This window comes from Anas platyrhynchos, chromosome 3, assembly GCF_047663525.1.
Source record: "Anas platyrhynchos isolate ZD024472 breed Pekin duck chromosome 3, IASCAAS_PekinDuck_T2T, whole genome shotgun sequence".
Taxonomy (NCBI): domain Eukaryota; kingdom Metazoa; phylum Chordata; class Aves; order Anseriformes; family Anatidae; genus Anas; species Anas platyrhynchos.
Genome location: NC_092589.1, coordinates 44,171,296 through 44,191,849, shown reverse-complemented (window position 1 = coordinate 44,191,849; position 20,554 = coordinate 44,171,296). Strand labels below are relative to the sequence as shown.

At 39.8% G+C, this 20,554-nt stretch overlaps 1 protein-coding gene across 14 annotated transcripts in view; it reads left to right on the top strand.

Annotated features, from left to right (window-relative positions):
* DISC1 (DISC1 scaffold protein) overlaps window positions 1–20,554 on the top strand; it is a 197,563-nt gene that overhangs the window by 40,570 nt on the left and 136,439 nt on the right. For all 14 annotated transcript variants that reach the window (XR_011808282.1, XR_011808283.1, XM_072035781.1 and 11 more), the window contains one exon: window positions 17,811–17,958. Coding sequence is in view for 12 of the 14 variants with exons in the window: in XM_072035781.1 (XP_071891882.1) it covers window positions 17,811–17,958 (148 nt within the window). In the remaining 2 variants the exon portion in view is untranslated. The remainder of the gene's footprint in view (window positions 1–17,810; window positions 17,959–20,554) is intronic.

Sequence of the window (20,554 nt, the reverse complement as noted above, 5' to 3'; positions counted from 1 at the left end):
ATAACCACTCCGGTCTGCAAATGGGCTGTGCACCTGAAGATTCCACAGGCTTCAGAAGGATGTGAGATTCATCATGTTTAGGTTATTAGATAGGGATTTTTAAGTCTTTACTTCTTCAGGTAGGAGAAAGCTGGCAAGGATAATTTTTTGGTAATGCACTCATGATGAAGTTTCCAGGTAAACATAAATAATGTTCTCCAGAAAGGAGGGGGTATTTTCAATTGTGGTAATGCAGTTACAATAAAGCATCCACATCTCAGGGGAGAGTCTTCAAATACAGTACTTTGTTAACCTAAAAGAGGCTTTAAAAATGTGTTTCCTAACTTTCTTTACTGAACAGCTGGAAAACCCATAATGTTGAGGCTAATTTTGTTTTCTTCTGGATGTGCTTTATTGTATCTGCTCACAACCTATCGTTAAAGAGCTGCCGTCAGTCACTGTGCTTGTTGCTGAAGAAACCTACAATTCCTTTGTGGCTTTCTAAGGTCTTGATAGTGTTGTTATCGAATATCTTTGAATAACTAGTTGAATTTGACACGTTTAGGAATCATGCCAGAGGGTAAAACAAACATCACTCCCATTCGTTCGTATGGCAGCTGAAGTGGCAGTGAAGAGGTCTGTGAAGAATGTGACCCCATCCCTTGGCTTGCTTCCAGCTTCCACTTCACTGTGGAAATGAAAACCTAGGAAAGGAGCTACAAGTTACTATGCTATGCCACATTTTTTTTTCTTCTCCCCCTAAATGAAGCAAAAGTGCTTTGAAAGAGAGGTATGTGGCTACAGATACCTGCACTGCGCATCTTACAGTACATACCCACAGCATGGCCGGATCCTGCTGTTAACGTTGGCGATAACAAAACTTCAGTTGGTTCAGGTGGTTAATGTTTGGTATATGTCATAGAGATGGAGTTACATTTGTCTCTGATTAACTTTTTGTTTCTTTAACAAAAAGTTTCTTCTTGGTTTGATTGAAGAAGAAAGGCACGCAGGATGCACACAGCTTATATTCAGGTGGTGTTGGGAGAATCTGGTAGGACCCAGGTAACTTTATAAGTATTGGGCATCCAGATTTGTAATCAGAGCATTGGTTACACACTAGGGTGAGGGAGATCCTTGAGGTCTTCTGCTTTTAGAGTCCAATGTGTAAAATCTTTCTACCACTCTTCCCAGTAACTGCAAAATTTCTTCCAAACTTATCTTGGTACAGGATCTGAATCCTACGCGCCAGTGTTCCTTTTAAAATCTTTCATTAATAATGGAGACTAAGAGTATACTGAGTTATAAATGAGCTGGTTTTTGATTGATGCAGCGAGACAAGGTGAGCCTCAGCATTTTCCTTCCCCTTCTTTTCTGCTATTCTGCAACGCAAGCCAGGCTTACCCTCATGATGAGGGTCATACATCCAGCTACGTTAGTTGGGTTGTTCAGCCTTATGGCTGCAGCTCCAGTGTTAAACTGATGTAAAGCTAACTTCTGTATTTGTACACGTTAATTTTGCATGTTACAACTTACGGTGTTCCAAACAATAGAGGGATACTTTCTGGAGAAGCAGATGAGAGAGAGAATGAATTCTTATGCAGGAACAGTGCAGCAGATTTTCATTTTCTTTTTTTTAAAGTATTAGAATATGTGATCGTATTTGCTTTTTTATTTTTTAAGTCTGCAAGCTGCTTCACTCTGCTACAGACAAGTGGTCCGTAAAATGAGTGTACCATCGCTCATCTTAGCACAGCATTCCAAATTTTAATGAGACTCTGAAGCCCTTTGAACTCCTCTTTTGATTGGAGCTTCACAGTTATAAGGTGTTATAACTGAGGTATGCCAGGATTTTATTTTTCATTCTTTTACAGGAATGTTATCTTAATGTAATTTTGTGTTATACTTGCTGTACTATAGAGCCTGTAGGTCAAGCTGCTCTCATTAGAGCATATGGGCCACAGGAAAATGACAGGGGTGTTAGCGTGTCACATCTTGGAAAAAATGAAGGACTTGAACAGTATTATTATTTTTTTAAATCATGTAGATTGCAACAAAGTTATTTTCTGTACTAGCAATTATTGGATGGAGTGACCTTTACCAACTTCTGACATTGATGTAGTGGAAGGGACATTTTTCCACTTGACCTTTATGCAATGTGTCGGCTTGTCCTGTAGCACAAAATGAGTTGCAATTGACAGATTTGATGGAACGCTAACTTGACAGGAGCTTATTGTTTGGAAGCAGATATGTGTTGAAATGTGAAGCCTCTAGTAAATAACATGAGAAAAGTTATTTTCATGTCCTCTGTCACCGAAGAATGTCTTGCTTAGAAATGACCACTGCCAGAGTTGCAATCTGAACACCGATTAACCGAGAGTCTAGCAACGCAGTCTTCAAAAAGTGGTATTTTAGAGTCAAACCTATCGTTTTGACTCTTTCTCTTCTTGTCATTGTTCTGTAGCCAGGTAGTGATATTTTTAACCTTGTTTCTTGTCTTAAAATCTCTGTCCATAAAAGTAAGGAGAATGAAAGTCAGACGAACAGCTTTTAATATATGATGAAGAAGACATTTCTCCTAAGAGGACCGTATATTTTGAGTAGGTTGGTTATTTATTTATATATAAAAAAATAATTTGTCATATAATTCTGGGAAGAGAGAGAATCTCTGTGTGGGGCAGAAGAGAGAGCTATGAGCATGTTTTAAGGTGAGGGTGGATATTGTGAAGAGAACTGTAAAAGGAAGGCTGAGCTGTCCCTGTCCCACTGCTCCAGCTGTGAAGTACAGGGGACAGCTTCTATTCAGACCTGTTGAAATAAGGCTTTTTGAGGTGAAATTTAAAAGCAAAGAGCAGAAGTCAGTTGTTTCAGGTGTTTTCTTGTAGTTCTGGTACTTAGTTGAAGATTCAATGTTTCCTGTAAGCAGAAATGATTTCCCTCATAAAATAGGGAAGGCAAAGTTGTAGTGGAACCCAGGATCTATTTGGGACTTTTCAAGTGATAAATTATGATGACTTTGGAAAACTACTAAGCAGCAGGACTGATAAAAGAGCAGCAAATACCATCTGTCGTATCTACATATTTTACCACAGTTCTTCCTAAACTGTCCAGCTGAGGTAAAGTAAAAATGAGCTGAATGGCTGTGGGAGGGGAAAGCAGATATCTTCTATTGCATTTGCCAGAGGTATTTGAAAAAATATTTATGGAAGTTGCTGTTTAGACACATCCATTTAATCCTTGCTTGTTATTTTAAAGACAGTGCTCAAACAATATCAATAGCAGAGGATGCTGCTGGACAGAATCAAGGTGGGATGCCGGAGGGCAGTGTTTATTTTGCTGTGGTAGAACAGCCGCTCTGGTGGTTGTGGAAAACTGTTGAGGTGTTGTGGATATAGTGGCATAGTGTGAAATTCATAACCAAATTCACTATTGTAGCAGTGCTATTTGATTGTAGCTCATGTAGAAGGCAAATATTAGTTATTGGGAAGCCGTATGCTAATAAACTTATTTCTTGCAGCGCTTCCATTTGTGGTTACCACATGCTACAGGAAAAAGCAGGCTTTAGTGTGTTTGTTTTCCATGCTTGTAGGAGATGTGTGTGGAGCTCAGCTGCAGGGCTGAAGCAGAACCCACGCCTTCTGGCACTACAGCACTACACATGAAAGACGTCCCATCTTCTGTATGTGAGTTCATACAAAAATGGCAAATCCCATGTCCTTTCTGGAGCACGTGCTTTTCTGAACCCCTTCAGGAGAGGGTGGCAATAGCTGGCGGGCACTCCTGCCCTTACCTCTGCAGGCCAAGTCCCATCAAACTCTGCTCCTCTTTGCCCTTCCCTCCTGGCTCTGGTTCTCACCTGGCTCTCAGGCAAGGCATCCGCCCGACTGGTAACTTGAATTTCCAGCCCGGGGAGGCTGATGAGCAGGTAGGTGGAGAGTCTACTGCAGGCGGTGAAATGTTGCAGGCTCAGGCTGAAAGAAGGCAGCCAGCCTGGGTTCAGAGTTTTCACATTTAGCCGTGCTAAGCACAGAGAGCACTGAGACTGCCCTGGCATTGCTCTTCTCCTCTGGGGTAGGACATGTGAGGGCTCTTCTGCAGAGGATGGAGGGAGCTGAGCTTCCTTGTAGCTGCTGTGGTTGAGCAGAATCTGCTGTTACCACATGAGCTCGGCACACCTGGGCCTTGGGTCCTGCTTTGGGGTCTTGCTTTTGGGGTCCGTGGGATGTTCTCTTGTTCTTAACCCTGCTGCTGAACTGGGACCTAAGAGCAGGTAAAGGTCTGTGGGGTGCACGTAAGCAGCCTTGTGGTCGTCTCTACACTGCTGTGCTGTGATCCTTGTGTGCAGCCCTGCCGGTGCTTTGTGAATGGGGAGGGTAATTCTTGTGCCAGAAACACTTCCACAGGTTCTGTGCTGGGACTGGGACAGGAGGGACAGCTGCAGAGCCAGAATGAAAAGGTCATAAATGTGAAAAGTGTGTAAAAGGGAGGAAGACGGGGCAAGAGGACAATGTTTTTTGTTGTTTTTTTTTTTTTTTTTTTTTTTTTTTTAAAAAAAAGGACTCCAGACTCCCTTCTTATCAAACAGGAGAGACTGGGCTTTACCTACTTTTGGAATTACAAGATTAAGGAGGTAAGACAGTCCTTAATAGGGAAGAGTCCTCTAAAAGAACAAGAAAGGCACTAAGTTCTACGAAAAGGTCAAGTTATGAAAGGGATAATACAGGGTTTCTTATGCAAGAAGCACTTAATATTGTGTAATTATAGTAATCCTTTTATCTGAAGATCTCACACAGGTGTTAATTAAGCCTAATGATGCCCCCATGGAGCAATTGTTACAGTCTACATTTTTACAGAGAGAGGACCTAGAAACTGAAAGAAATGGGGTTGTTTGAGATCCTGTAGCAGCACTGGGGAATTGGTGCTCATTAGAGAATACAGCGCCACTTCAAGCTGCCTAACAGCCATGGGCTGAACCCTTCCCATGAAACTGTGGTGTATACCCCTACTGCTTTCTCTTTTCTTTTTTTCCTTCCATAAAGATGCAGATACGTGTAGATGCATAAAAGGAAACTCTGGGCAAAGAGTTTCTAGATGGTGTTTCTTGATTATGCATATAAGCCTGTAACTATTCTTTAATTTTGTCTAAAGGTATGCTGGAGATCTGTAGGATCCTGTAATATTTTGGTTAGCATTCTGTGTTTTGAGAGCCTTATGGGAAGCAGCAAAAAGGAAAACACACCCATGTGGGAGATGTTTTGTATGGTAATGCTTTCCTTTGTTCACTTCAGCCTTTCCAGCGCAAAGCAGGCTGATAGACTGCTTTGTGAGGTTCCTATGGGGAAATCAAACAACTCTTTAACTGTTTTCTTCCTATCATACTCTTAAGCTGCTGATAACTTGACAAGAAATACTACAGAAAATCTGTTGGATGGGTGAGGATGGGAAAACAGAGAATTGCCAGCTCTGCTTTGCACCCTGTTGCCCTAACATACAGGCTGTGTTATTTTTAAACGACTGTGTTGGGGTGGAAATCCCAGGTTTTCCAAGGTTTGTTCCCAACATGCAGAGCACACAGCTGCCATTTCAAGGAAGTGTGTTATATCTGCTTGTCTTCCATAAGATGTTGCAGTGAGACGTGCCTGTGTTACAGCTCAGTTTGAGAACGTGTTTTAGTAGAGATGTTTACATTTCACACTGCTTTGAAAACCCTAAACTTACTGTATTTTTTACAGAATTTGGTGCCATTATGGGAATGTCAGATAATATTTAATGACTTAAAATTTGGACAACTTTAATGACTTAAAACTTGGACAAAGTGTGCTTCAGATACAGTCTCCAGGAAAAAGAGGGACTACAGCTTTTACATTTAACATTCTATTATTTTTCCCTTTTACAGTTGTGTGATCAAGCTACAGTTGCGTTTCACTGCCCAAAATGACTTCAGTTATTTTATGTTCACCCCATGCATGCATTAGTGCCAAAAACAATCTTGAGAAGGTGATATTGAAGATGGTATTTAGGAAAGAGTCAAGAGCTCAGTATATGCAAGCTAACGAACTGCAGGTGAAGATCAGATAGCTAAAAAGCCTTATTTCCTCTGTTGTCCTATCTCAAAATTTAACTTTATTGCAGCCTTTGATTACAGTCAAGAGTGTGGTTGGGGAAAGGGGGAGTTTTGATGGAGGCCTATTTGTGAATTTGGGAGTGAATTTCTATGTTCAGCAGAAGTTCAGGAGGAACCAAATCACTGCTGGGAAAGAAGAGAGACTAAAGAAACAGATGCTAGCTGAGATCGGGGGTGTGGGAAGGGAAGAGGATGAAGAGGCAGAGAAATAGAGGAGGGAGAAACTGGGGTAAGGATGTCCCAGAGAAGAGGGAATTGGGTTGTGAAACCAAGTTCAAAAGGATAGGCAAGGAAATAAGTCACCAGTTATTGTCAGCAACTATTCTGTGTTTAAATGATATCCTTTGTCATTGAATTCAAGTTTCTTCAGCTGGTGGAATTTAATTAAATCCAAAAACGTTTAAAAATATGTGAATTTATTCTGATTTACGGCAGACAAAATAGTCTGAGAAGAAATGTCAAATGTTGTAAACTCTTTTCTTTTACTGTTTTCTGTTTTAGAATATGACCTTTTCTGGATGATGTAAAACAGTGCAATTCCTGGGTTCTGGGTGCTAAAATAGTGATGGATGGTGAAATTGGAAATGTGGCTAGGCTGAACTACACCAGCGTCTTTAATAGTTTGTATACAGTTTTGGGTTTTGCATCTACTGACACAGAGTGTATCAGAAAGTGTATCAGTTTAATTCTAGGTGAAGTTGAAGGGCATCAGGGATAAAGAAAGGACATTGAAACAGAAAATTAGATGTATGTATTTGAGATTGTAGAGACTTTTAAAACTGAGACTTGGAATATTGACCATTATTGTGGAAAACTCATGAAAGGGAATGCATGGAGTGAGGGAGGAAAAAGAAAGATTTTGTTTAACTAAAAGCAAAATTCTGTCATCCAAGTGCTCATCTGTAATGAATGCAGTTTTTTTTTTTTTTTCAGCCCACTTACCACAAAGACTTCCTTTATCTACTCTCTCTTTTTGTTTCTAGAGCAAAGCTTCAAGTTTCCTTGCAGAGTTTCCCTCTGCAGTTTTCAGAGCAATCAGTTTGAGGTTGTGTGCAGGTATTTATATTGTCATTATAGTTAGCTGTATGCAATATGCATTCTATAAGACGGAACATTTGATATCTTTTCATCATTGTGCCTCACTGTAGAAGGATGATAATATCTAATTGCATTTTGGTGATGCTGACCTGTAGCTGGTAACTTCAACAAAACTGCAAGCCAGTTTCTTTAGATGTTACAATTGCACAATTCAATATCCACCACATCTTAAAATCTGTGCTATTTTCTTTCAAACTTCAACGTAAAGCAGCTTGATGCCTACTCACTGGTGTTCTTAGCCTAGCACTTGTGATGCTTTGGTGTGCATTTTTACAGCACAGGTAAAACAGATTTTTAAAAATATGAAAATAAACCTTGCAGAAAACCCCTTTTATTATCTATACTAGTTTTGTACTTCTGTCACAAAACCCAACCAACAAACCAACCAACCAAAAAACAAAACAAAAACCAAGAACAAAAAAAACACAAACCCTCCCAACATTCAGACTGTATTTCGGGATGGTGTTCTCGGTATGCTCAGGTGAGACAATAATGAGGTATCCTTTTCTTTGTCTGACAGCTGGAACAAAGAAATTTAGATCCACGATGTATGCCTAAATAGAGCTTGGTACAAAAAGTCCCAATGTAATCTGGCTGTCTCTAGTCATAAAATCTGTGATAGAAAAGCCAAGGTGAAGTCTATCAGACTTTATTTTTTGTAGAGTATTTAGTACTCCCTTTGTTGAAATGACAGGTATCACACATTATAATGCAATTCTTTGCAAGGGATCGCATTGCTTCTTTGCTAATTGACAGGCCTACCTTCTAATTGACCAGTTGTACTTATTCAGAGGCAGTTATGAAAGGCAGGTATTGGCTTGGGCATTCTTGGAGTGAGGAAAGGGATATAGTGGAACAAGATTGAATCCTCTGTTCACATTAAAATATAGCTGACAGTCATTCACGTATGCGGAAACCATTACCAAAGTTCCTTCTCTACCAATTCTAATAAAAGGAAGGAGTATCCTTATGGCTATATTGTAAGCCACGGAGTTTTGTATTCATTTCTGCTAGCATCCTGGTTTTGAGGGATCTTTTTCAGAGCAAAATTTAATTCAGAATAGGGATATATGCCATTGTGCTGTATAGCCTTACCTCCTTACATTTTTTCCTTTTTTTTTTTTTTTAATGCAGATTCAGCCTGGAATCAGCTGTACATGTTTTTCTTTATTTCTGTACAATTTCATATGTAGTGACAGTACTGTCAGCACTGCTTACAAAATAATGTTGATACCAAATAAAGTGCACCAGCAATCAGCTTGTTTTTCCCTTTAATGTATCTTTCAGTGTTATCGTATATTATTTTTACTGTAAAGTCCTATTGGAAATGCAGACATCTCAGTGGTTTCACTGGAAATTGATGCTTATAAGAGAATATCAAAAGCAAACAGTCAACAGGGCATTGTTTATTTTGTACGGTGAATTGATTAAAACAGAAATGATGTCTCCAAAAAATGCCGATGCATTGAAACCCTTGTTGTGTTTGAAGGAATTTACAAATGCAGCAAATCCAAAGATAATGACTATCTGGGACAGACACTGCGTGGAATTGTACCATTATTTTAGTGCAATTACAAAGATGAGTAAGGGCTTGTCATATGCAGAAAATTGTCCATTATTCCAGTAACTGTTAGGCATGTCAGGCACTTTTAAAAATGTAATTACTCCAGCATTTAGCAAATTATGGAAGTGGCTAGTTTATGCTGTGATGCAAAATACTTATTAAATTCTAACTATTAGAACTGTTGCCGTTAAAAACACTATCAAAATGTAATGTTTTTCAGAAGTTTCCTATTAAGGGCAGTGGAGATTTAGCTACTGGTACGATGGAAATATTATGCACCGTTTTCATCCATTCTGGCTCTCTTCTGCTTTGTCTTCTCCATTTGTCTTTTGACTGTTGTTTGTTTTGTCGAATGTAGGTTTATTGGAGTAGGATTTTTTTTTCCCCATTGTCTGAGCCTTGTATGATTGGGTTTTGGCTTACATTGGAGGCTTTTCTGTGAGATGATAGTGGCAAATAATAACTACTTTGCTTGCAGGACAGTCGTGTTAGAAGAGATGTGAGTTTATCCAGATCGTCATGATGTGCCTTAAGCTCAGCCTAGAAATAACAGCTGTAAGGACAGGTCAGCCTACATCACTGTCAGGTGATAACGAGAAAGAAAATGTCAGAATACCGATTTGTGTGGTTAACCTTTTAAGTTACTTGGCCAGCATTAGAAAATGTTGCTTTTCCTATGTTTCTATGGGATGCTCACCCTCTTCCTTTCCCAGAGGCAGCTGGAGGAACCTTTCTGGTTTTGGGGCTTTTTGATACGTTGATAGTACCTTTACCTACACCCTCACAAGCCGCACCAATTCCTATGGATTATGCCCATAAATCACTGCTCTGTTTAACTCACATTGCTAGAATATGGACATCATGTTACAGATTTGAGTGGAAATTTGTCACCAATGCTTTTGCTGGGGATATTATATGAAATAGGGGCACTGGACAAAACTTAGTCTGGGTCTACACTAGGCTTTCACCGGTGCCCTTCTGGCAAGAAGTTTCACACACAGCATAGACTTTTCAATGTTCAAGTGTAGACTGTAGGTGGAAAACCTAATGGAAAGGAAATTTGATGTTATGTTTTGAGGAAGTTTCCATGTTGGTGAAATCTTGAAGAATTGCACTTTCTGTTCAAAACCTAAATGAACATTCTCAAATCCAATATGAATTAGAGAGGGAAAATCAATTTCTGCCAAAGTGTCAAGCTTCTTTTCATAAGAAATATAACAGCTGAAATGTGTCTGCTCTTGTATTTTTAAAGCTTTCAGGCTCCCAACTCCGCTGCAGCACTGACATTCGCTATATTAAATTCTGAAATGTTCTGTATCTTTTAAGGACACAGCGATTTCCTTGGGCTGTAACTAGTATGGACTGAGGGTGGAAAACACTGGGAGACCGTCAGCTTGAGAAGCACTTGTAAGAAGCCCTTCAGACGCTGTTCTCCATTGCTTTTATCTGCGGGACTGCTTGGAAAACTAGGTTTCCTTTCCATTCTCCTCTCCTGTGTTATATATGCCAGTCTCCTCTTGCTAGGAGAGGTGAGAGTGGAGAAATTGTAGGCAGGTAATGTAGCACACAGCAGGGGAAGCCAGGAGCACTGAGTGTGACTTCAGGTCCTTGCTGGGTGTTTTGGCCACTCTGGTGCTTTGAGTCTGGCTGGGAGTTCAGGAGGGTGACTCTCTTATGCTCGTCAGGTTACTGGGCTTTTAACTTTAAATAGCACCAGAGTCAAAGGAAAGCATCCATCTAGCGTCTCAACAGGGTGAAGTGGGAATTAGAAGGGTTTGTCACACATAGTATGAGTGCCAAATAACTGAGAAATACACACAGAACAACGAACAGTGGAATGTAGCACTTTGAACAGATTTTGACCCTCCTGCTTCAGGGTGAATTTTGTCAGGGCTGCTTCAGACTCCAAAGGCTGTTCAGCAGCCAGGAGTTTGGTTTGCTCAGCTGCTCCTCAAGGCTGTGCTGATACCTCGGGAGCATGCCCGGTGTGCTGAATTTACAAAGTTACCTTTTTTTATTATTGAAATGGAAAAATTAAGTGGTTGGTAATCAGGATATTTTCACCTGCATTGTGCTCTATCCTTTTATGAACAGAACACGGAACAGGAACATTTGGCTGTGGTACCAAGGGGTTATGGCCTTGTCTGGAGGCTTACACACTCCGCATGTAATCTAAAGCTCCCGTTTACACACATCCAGAGAGCCTGGACTTGGAAGGAATCTAATATTTTCTACTATGCATCTGCTTAACACTGTTAAATGGTTAATTTATCCTTAAATGAAGAGCATATGCAGACTCCAGTTGTTTGTAATGCCTTCATTTCTGATCACAGGATATGTCTTTGCACATTATATTTGGACATTAATTGGTCTGCATGTTCTCCTGCAAGTAATTTTGCAGGGGACCAATGCTTGTAATTGGGCTATGGACACCTTGCTTTAATAGTCTGTTTATCTAGCTGCATTTTAGTCACATTCAAGATCCCAATTAGACTCTTCACTTCCTAGCCTTTGTAGGATTGCTTTAGCTAATGTAAGTGTCTGTCCAGAAAAATGAATGGTGCAGTTTGAAAATAAAAATGCCTCAATTATTGATGTATGGGGAAAGCAGAGATGGAATGTTATCTCATATTCACAGCAAAAGAAAAAGAAATACCTAATAACATCATCAGACTTTAGATTTAAAATTATCAGCTGGTGTGTGTTGATAGAATTCATAATTACATTTTGAAATTGTCTGTCATAGCGTATTTTGGAGACCAAAAACATACATGACCACAGAAAAGAGAAGTTTCTAGTGGATAAATGTTGATCCACTTGTGACTTTCCCCTCCCTCAAAGCAGTGGTTGAGGAGTAATGTCTTGCTTAGGAAGGCTTTCATGCAACAAGCGCTGTAGGCTCAGGAAGCAGTACCGAGGTAAGAGGATGCTTTGTGCTTTGCTTCTTAGTCTGTTCCTATGTGCAGCTGGGCACAGGATGCTGGGCGGATCTTGGGAGTTCTGCTTGTACAAAATAGATTATAAAATATTTTTGATGCTGAGTATATAAAAATACTTAAGTCATCTAGGAAGCTTTCAGGTTTTTAAGAAAGCAAACGCTGGGAAGGCTGCCTGGCTCTGGAAGTACCTAGCAGCTAAGAAAAAGACTTTAGGATTGCAGCGTGTGATTTTCACGTGCAAACTGTGCACAAATCCAGTTTTAAGTCCTTCAGATTTTTGAGGGGAGTGAGGGAAAGAAAGTGGTTGTTTACATAATTGTGGGGCAGGATCAAATGGTCCTCTCTAGTTGAACCAGCTGAAGAAATGCTTTCTTAATGTCCTCCAGCAGCTCATAGAATAACACGATTGATCATCTTACCACCTATCAGCAAAGAGCAGACATAAATAACTGTAAATATATGCAGGATGTAGTAAATGAAGTTCTACCCTCACTGTGATGATCTCCTTAAATGTTTTTTAAATGATGATAAATAGTTTTGATAAAGTGAAACTGCGCTTCATGGGAATAATAATAATACAAAACCACATTAGAATATGTAAAAACTAGGTAGGTAGCCAGATGTTCTCATATGGTCAATTAAAAATTATGGAAATTGCTTCCTTTGCTCAAAGCTGTTACAAAGCATGATCCTTGGAGACTGTGCATTTCTCAGGCTGCTGTCTGTTTGGCTGAGAACAGCAGGTAGGCTGCCTCTCCACGCCTGCACCCTGGGCTGGCTTCAAGCAGAGTGGGATGTTTGGAGTGCATCAGGCAGTAACAGTGGGGATGGAGGCAATTTAAAGGTTGGCTTTTGCACAGAAGTAGGAGCTTTGTCTAATGTATCCATAGGATTGCTCCAAGTCAGCAAGCTAGTAGCAGACCACAGTGACATAAAAGGCTGGTAAAGGGAATTACGCTTTATTCCAAGTGCTTGCATGTAAAATGGTCTGTATTGAATACCCCAAAATTCCTTCATTTTAGAACAAATGTCTATCATGCTACTTCCTCAAGTAAGGGAATTGCTTTTTACACGTAAACTGTGTTAGATGACCTATTGTGAAGTATGGGATAGAGGAACAAAGCATTAAACACGTGTTTGTGATGTATGTGTTTGAGTTCACGTGGTTTCTTTACATGTCTCAGTTCATCAGTGAGCTCCGGAATTCTGTGAAGGTTTTTTCTGTGTTGAAATAGCATGCTTAAAAGTCTAAAATGAGGGTAAAAGAAAGTGGTGTTCTTGAGCCTAATGGCTTAAGAATAGCAAAGGTTTTCTGTCTGCTTCCTGGCTAGAAAATCCTAGAGAATATGGTGGAAAGGGGTCTCAGGAGCATACATTTGATTTTGCTGGCCTCAGCTTTAAAAACTATGCCAGAACTACTCCTGAGAGATGTTTGACCTGAAAACTAACACTGATAGAGATTTCCTGGCTCTCCCAAGCAGCTAGTTTTAATGCTTTACTGTCTCTGTTTTTCCTGTTCTCCTTTGTTGCAACTCAGGTTTGTTACTGAGGACTCTAGTTTTGAGTAGATGTGAAACACATTTTATTAATTCTTTCTTTGCAGCTTCCTGGTATACTGAAAGTTGCTCCCTCAGTCTTTATCTTTGCTAGATTACAAAATCCATCTTTTTGAACTCTTTCATGTGTCATCTTTGCTAGAATTTTTATCATTTCCATTACTTCTGCTTCATCTAGTTCTCTCCTGAGTTGCAGCATGGAAAGCTGGACTGAGATAAGCCTTATTTGCGTGGCTCCCTGCTCGGCAGCTGGCACTGAGGTGTCTTGGTTTCTCCATGCACTGAAGACGTCAGCCAGGTCAAACTGAGGGGGCTCCTTTATACAAGAGGAGCCCAGAAGCTGAGTGCTGCAATATTCAGCTCGGTCGTGGTGGAGCTTCTTGGGGTGTAATCCCCAATGAGTATAGGATAACCAGTAAGGATAACCAGTCTTTTAATCTGAAACGTGACAAGCAGATATGTACAGTAATAATACTTCTAAAATACCAGTGGAACAAATGATTTAGAAATGTCTCGTAGTGGAAGCTAATTGAATTCTGTGTAGACTGGAATATATAAAGCAGGATGCAGCCAAGAATTAATGAGAGAATGAAGTGTCATGTGGGGTTCCTCATCTGTTTTCCTTCCAAAAATAGCCAGTTTCTAGGGCTGGGAAGGATGAAACGACTGGACACAAAAACATTGTGTAAGCATAATCATGTCAAAGAATAAATTGAGGTATGGTAGGATGGGTTTTATTCTTTTGCTTCTTTTTCAGTGCAAATTTTCCAGCTGCTTGCCCTGGATACAGAGAACACCAGTCTTCTGCATCCCCCAGCAGCTGGTTTTGGAGAGCACAGCGCGAGTATAAACCTGTGTTGTTAATTCCCCATCTTTCAGTCACAGTAGTAGTACCTCTGAGTCCTGTCATATGGATCTCTCAGAATGATCCTGTCTTTTCCTGCCCTGCCATCCCAAATGCAATTTAGTTGTTTCTTCTCCCCAGGCCATTTTTTGTAGTTTATTTCTGCACTTGAGTCTTTATGTCTTCCTTGAAGCCTGCCATTTGGCGATGCCCTGTTATGGATGAATGCCTGGGAAGCTTTACAACAGTAAATGCTGCTGCTGCCATACCTGCTGGGAAGGGAAAGCGTGTTCTGCCATGTGTCCAAACTCTTTGAATAGCTGTAGAGAGTTGCCATAAATCCTGTTCAGGTAATGAAGGAAGCCCAACAGTGAATGATTTGAGTAAAAGTAGGTGTTCCTGCTTGTTTTGATCGTCAGTGGTCATTGGCCACAATTCAGTTCTTACTTTTCTGGTTGTAGCAGCGATATTTTTTATATTAGTGTTTGAAATTCTACATGAGATGCAAATTCTGATGCATTTTTCTTGTCAAAATATGGACTTCTGATTCTCATCTGTGTCCTCATATCCTGTGGAGTTGCTGATGAATGGAGTTACAGAGTTGTCCCAAGAAGGAATGGTCCTGCCCGCTCCTTGTCATCCAAGATGACCCAGCTTTTATTTCAACATTGCATACACAGAATAGCTCCAGATATATATCGCTTCTGACCTGAAGCCAATAAATCTGTATAATACTGCTCTGTGAGAGAGATCCTGGTTTGATTTGCAATAACTTGGGTGTTCCCTTACTGCTCTTTTTTAAAACAAAACAAACAAAAAATCTGTAAGAGGCTGCTAATACATGCTTGTCCAAAACTTGTCTCTCCTGCTAATAATAACCATTGCCTACTGTTGTCTGCTGTCAGTTGCTTGGCTGCCTCATCTGCTGTGATGGCGTGGCCTAGGGAAAGAAAGTTAACTGAAGGCATTTCCACAAGGCTCAGGACTATTTCCAGTTGTCCTAATTTCTGGTTTGCATAATATGGTTGGGGTAGTGCCTAACGAGCTACCTAAGCCAGCACTGCTATGTCAGAACACATATAGAAGAGAAGCATTCAGCAGTGTCCTGCCTGGCTGTCCCTTCTCAGTTTGGGGTAGAGCGGAGGAAAACAGATGAGGACCTTGGTAGAATTGCTGTTTCTGTCCACTGCAGTATTACCAGGATCCTGAGCACGTGAGACGGCTCTGCTGATAGTCCCAGCGGTGTGTATGTTTTATAGTCTGCGTGCGAGTTACTGCAGCACTGCAGTTCTGCTGGCAGCTCTGATCTGTCCTCACTGAGACTTCAGCCAGCCCTCAAGTTGCTGCCCTGAGCTCTGTCGCTGTTTAGCACCAGAATTAACTGTCAGATGAATTTGCAGACAGAGGAAAGCAGGACTGCTGTGTGTTTGCTCGTAGTGTTCCCTGAGCCCATGGTTTGGACTGGCTGTACCTGCCTACTGCTGCGATGAGGTGCGCACAGGAGAGCTCCAGTCCCAAGGGAGCAATAGGTGCAGTAGGATCCATGGTGGTTCATCATCGTTTTTGAGGGCGCTCATCTACCATGTATTTAAAAACTGCAAGAGATCTAGTGATGACTGTGGCATGCCTGCCCTTTGCTCCTATGGCTGAGAGTACCAGGAGGTGTTTGCACACTCTAACACCCTACTATTAAACAGGGAAAAAATCAACAAACAAAAAACTCTTGGAGCATGTCGGATCTATGGCTATATTGATATCCATGCTGATGTGAAGTGTCTTGAAGTATTATTATTGCCATATGCGTAGCTGTTTTCTTAGAGGGGTTGTGGATAACCGTAGCTCTCAGATTTTCCCAGTCTGGCCTTAGCTGAGTTGTTCCATCTCAGGCTGCCCTGTAAAGTCCCAGGGATAGCCTGGAGTTGCCAAATACTTGACTTTTTTCTGAAAACAAAGACTTAACTCATTGTTTACCTTGTTCCTTTGGTGGCTTTCTCCCTGCACAAACTTGAGTGTGGTAGAGGAGTGTACCTGGGTAGGACTTCTTGCAAAGTTTCCATGTGGGTGAGCTTTATTTTTGGTGCACGTGGTTTTGATCCTTGGAAAGAGTCAAGCTTCAAATTCAAGTTCCTGATCAACTTTATATTAAATATTGCAAGGAAGGTGGACAATACAGATATATTATTTGCCCTCTAAATTAGCAATCTACTTTTTTTTTTTTTTTTTTTAGTTTGTCACTCATCTTTTCATAGTCGTTAAGTCTGCTATATTTTGGTAGTTTATGTTGTGCAGTTTCCTTGTGGAGATAGGGACGGGAAGAATCTGTTCAGTTGTGGCCCCTGAGAAGTGCACCACAGATGTAATTCACCTCCAGTGCTGAAGAGGGGTTTCTCCTCTGCAGGAGAAGTATACACACATTTCATCTAGAGCCTTCTGGCAGCATTTTTCTCCCTAATAAGAATAATAGCATGAGTTTAACTACTTGGAACAGTCTGCAGGCCTAGGGAGATCTAGCCTCATTAGTACAGTCTGTGTCTTTATTTCCACCCCATCACCACAGAAGCGGAAGGGAGATCAATACTAATGATAGATTATTGTAAAAATGGATCATTTCACTAAAACAGCAAATGTAAACCACCTCTCTTCTTAAAACCCCTTTGAGGAAAAAGAAAGAAAATAAGCGGTAAAAAGCATGCACAGATGGATGTTATTCTGATAGGAACATGTACTGAAAATGCTGGAAGGGAAGGAATGCTAATCACACAAGATTGCAGACAGCAAGGTCACAAGGAAAGTACTGGATTGTAAAGGTTTTCCATTTGTGGACTAACTCAAAACTCTCTGATTTGACTAATGTATCATCAAAGGTGTTCTGGCTTGGACCAGCCAGGCTTATTATCTATCCTGTGCGTGATTTTTTTTGCCTAGTATGTGTGCACCATAGAAATAGAGGATAAACATACCAGAAATATCTATCTGTATGTAGAACCATGTTCCTTTGGTTTCTACACGGAGGAAGAAGACAAAGTAAAGACTAACTTATATAGAGAAGTGTTTGCTCTAAGTCTATAGAGCTACAGGAGAGTCAGAACACTCTTTAAATGGCCACTGTCATTTGTATTTGAAGTAGAAAGTGAATCTTTTTGTTGGATGATAAGCTAAGCATAATTCAGGAGAGTCTGGAATGAAATAATTGTTAAAATTCTTATAACTGCATGTGAATTTTCTGTCGAAATGTATAGCTGAGTTATCAAAGGTAGTCCTGCAGTTCTTGATCTAATAACAATGCACTTAAAAAAATCAGACCTTAGATGCTGGACTGCCATTTAAGGTTGTTTTAAAACTGGACCAGTGAAAAGTGGAAGTTTTCAGAGAACTCAGTTCCGAGCTGTTACTCTGGGTAAGCATGGTTGATAACTTTGAGCCTTACCAGATTAAAACTCTGTGAAAGTGCTGGGAAGCCTGCAGTTTTGTCTTTGTCATAGAACAAAGTTGCTGAGCATCCTGCTTATCTGATATTGTCTGTTGTAGTCTCAGTAATTCATCCCGGAGCAAGACAGACTGCAGTATTTTATCAAAAGGTAAAGGACCATTTGTGATGTGGATTTTACTTCTCGTTGATCAAACCTTATACTTCTTCAGTTAAAGCAGAACCTTTTTTTCACTGTTCAGTAACCTTTTTTTTTTTTTTTTTTTTGAATTGAATGTCTAGCTGATAAATTTAGACGGAAACTAGAAGAACTGGAGAAAGAAAAAAAATCTTTAAAATTCCAGCTTCCTTCAAGACACCCTTCAATTAGCAATTTTTTGGATAGGTTTGTTACCCAAGTTCAAGCAACATTGCGCTGGGCTGCAGATCGGTGAGTTTGATGCCTCCTTACTATGTAAAATAACACTTCTGTCTTTCTTAAAGTATGGAATATAGTTTGTGAAGAATTTTAATACAGGTTTTTAAGGACCTTCTAGCATATCAATATGGAGCACGTTTATGAAAACTTGCCTTCCCCCTCTTTTCCCACAGTTCTTTCAGAATTGCCCTCAAAAAGATTGATTATGATGAAATGGTGAATCGAATCGAACTTTTCTGACTGATGTTGAGTGGGAGTGGGATTGAATCCTGACCCAGCAGCTTAGGTATATGACAGCAAGACAGCTTGAACAAAGGTTCCCCATGGAGTTAATTCTGACGCTCCTTTTCACGCAATGAAAGGACATTTAAATATAAAGTAAAAAGATTCTTCTTTGAGATGCATAGATCTTTAGGAGCTTCCTTTTATGCATCACTTGTTAGGTGGCAGTAATGTGCTCTGCACTGTACAAAGTCACAAAAATAACTTCTCAGTCTTCTCTTGAAGGGAGAACAACTTCAAAGATTGGGGGAATGTGAGATGCCTTGGATGACCCAAGGGAGATAGTTAGTTTAGGAAGAAAAAGTTGCCTCTATTCCTGGGTCTTTCTTCAGCTATGCTACCGGTTACTGTTGTTAGAAGTAAGAGGATTATTCATAGGTGTTGGAAGCTATTCTCAAATGTTGTAGAACAAATGAAAGAAGAAAAACCTTTTGTATTCTGGCAGCTTGTATATATAAAGGTTGCGGCGTGTCAGAAAATAAATTTTGGTGTATTTTTTGATATACATGAAAATTAGATAAAATCAGTACAAGTAATAGGATTTATTGAGAAATTATCTATTGGATTTTAAGTGTATTTTTAGCCTATATTTTTAGAACTTAGTTTGAAACGTTTCATTACTAACTTCACTCCTTATTTTCTCCTGCCTTTTGAGGCTCTAAGAAGCTGTTTTACCATTCCCTAAAGATTAGAGTATTTTATCATTAAAATGTGTTCTCTCTATGCATTAGTTTGTAATGGTTTTGGATTTAGAGCTGGTAGTGTTTTCAGTGTCACAGGAATTGATTTGCTAAAGCTTCCTTGAAAAATGTAGTCTGCTTATTTTTATATAAAATATATGTATTATATTTATATGTATATAATACAAATAATGTATACGTTTACGAAAGTTTTCCTGCTCTCTTTCTGATGATTTTATCTGTAACTCTTCTCTTTGCACAGGTCTGAGAGCAGTGCCATTCTTCAGGGTCAGATGAATATCCTCTTACTCCTCACTTTTCTGTCTTGCACACGCTCTTTTCTTTGAGCTTGAGTTTGACTGTGTTGTTGTGCACCTTTTATTTTTCTTGCTTGATTCATATAGCCTTTCACACCACTTGTCTGCAGTCTGGCTCCTTTGTTGATGGGAGCGAGCATACCCTTTGTCTTCAGTAGGGAGTTGTAATAGTTTAATTTTTTTTTTTTTTTCTGTTCCAGCAGCATTTTTATATAGTACAGCTGGACCACTTCTTCAAGGAAAATTTGTAGACTTCAATCTTTGGTTTCATTTTGAATCAGAACAAAACAGTGATGTCCAAAGTGTCCTTTTTCAACTTGAAAATGAAACAAATGACTAGCCCCAGAAGAGCAGAACATTGCAGTTTTACTGTAATCAAGCCAGTCTCATCTTCTTGCAAATGAAGAACTTTTTAAATGAAAAGCGTGTATGGCAATTTATTTGTTTAATATATGAGACTGACGTTCATGCCCTGATTTTGTTTTACATGATTGAATTATGAGATGAATTTTTAGGTAAATGCACTCAGCGTTGGGATATTGTGGGCATGTGGTAGGAGCCAAGTCTGGTTTTGTTTAGGTCAGGAACAATACCGGCTTCGTGTGGTAACACAGGCTCAGTGAGATCAGGGAGATTTTGTTTCTGTTTCATCAATACCAAGCAGGCAGATATTAATGTGATTTCCAAGGGGTTCTCAGGAAAACCTTGGTTGTTGTGTAATATTTTCTAGATTTTGATCAGCTGCTTAAAAATTTTGGTTGCATGCAGTTTTCAGAAAGATGCAGCTTGCTTTAAACAACCAAACAAAAAAAAAACCCTACACTAACTGTATACCTGCTTAAGATGTGGTGGAGTGTTATGAATCTGAAGGTAACATGTAGCATCCTTACCTCTTTTTTTTTATTAATTTTTTTTTTAAAAGAATGCTGGAAAATATGGTTGGTTGAAGCCCCCGTAATCTGTAAGGCAAGGCACAGATACACAGATGTCCTAGCACCTCACACATGGGTGCCTGATTTACTGTGTTGCAGAAATGAAGATACACAATCATTACATGAATTTTGTTTTAAGTAATAATGCCATTTATTTTGGAACTGTTTTGTTTTTTTTTTGCCTTTTTTAGTACATTTTAGCCCACAGAGTGGGAGTAAAGCATGTATTCTTATGATGCTGCAGAAGAGACATGAATCTTATGTTCTACATTGTTAAACAGCTGTGCATGGAGATTGTAATTGTGTGATTAATCACGCTTACACCACCTGTGATGCATGTTTTTTTGTGTGTGGCATTTATGTTTTTGTTTTGTAAGATTACAGTGGGAAATCATGC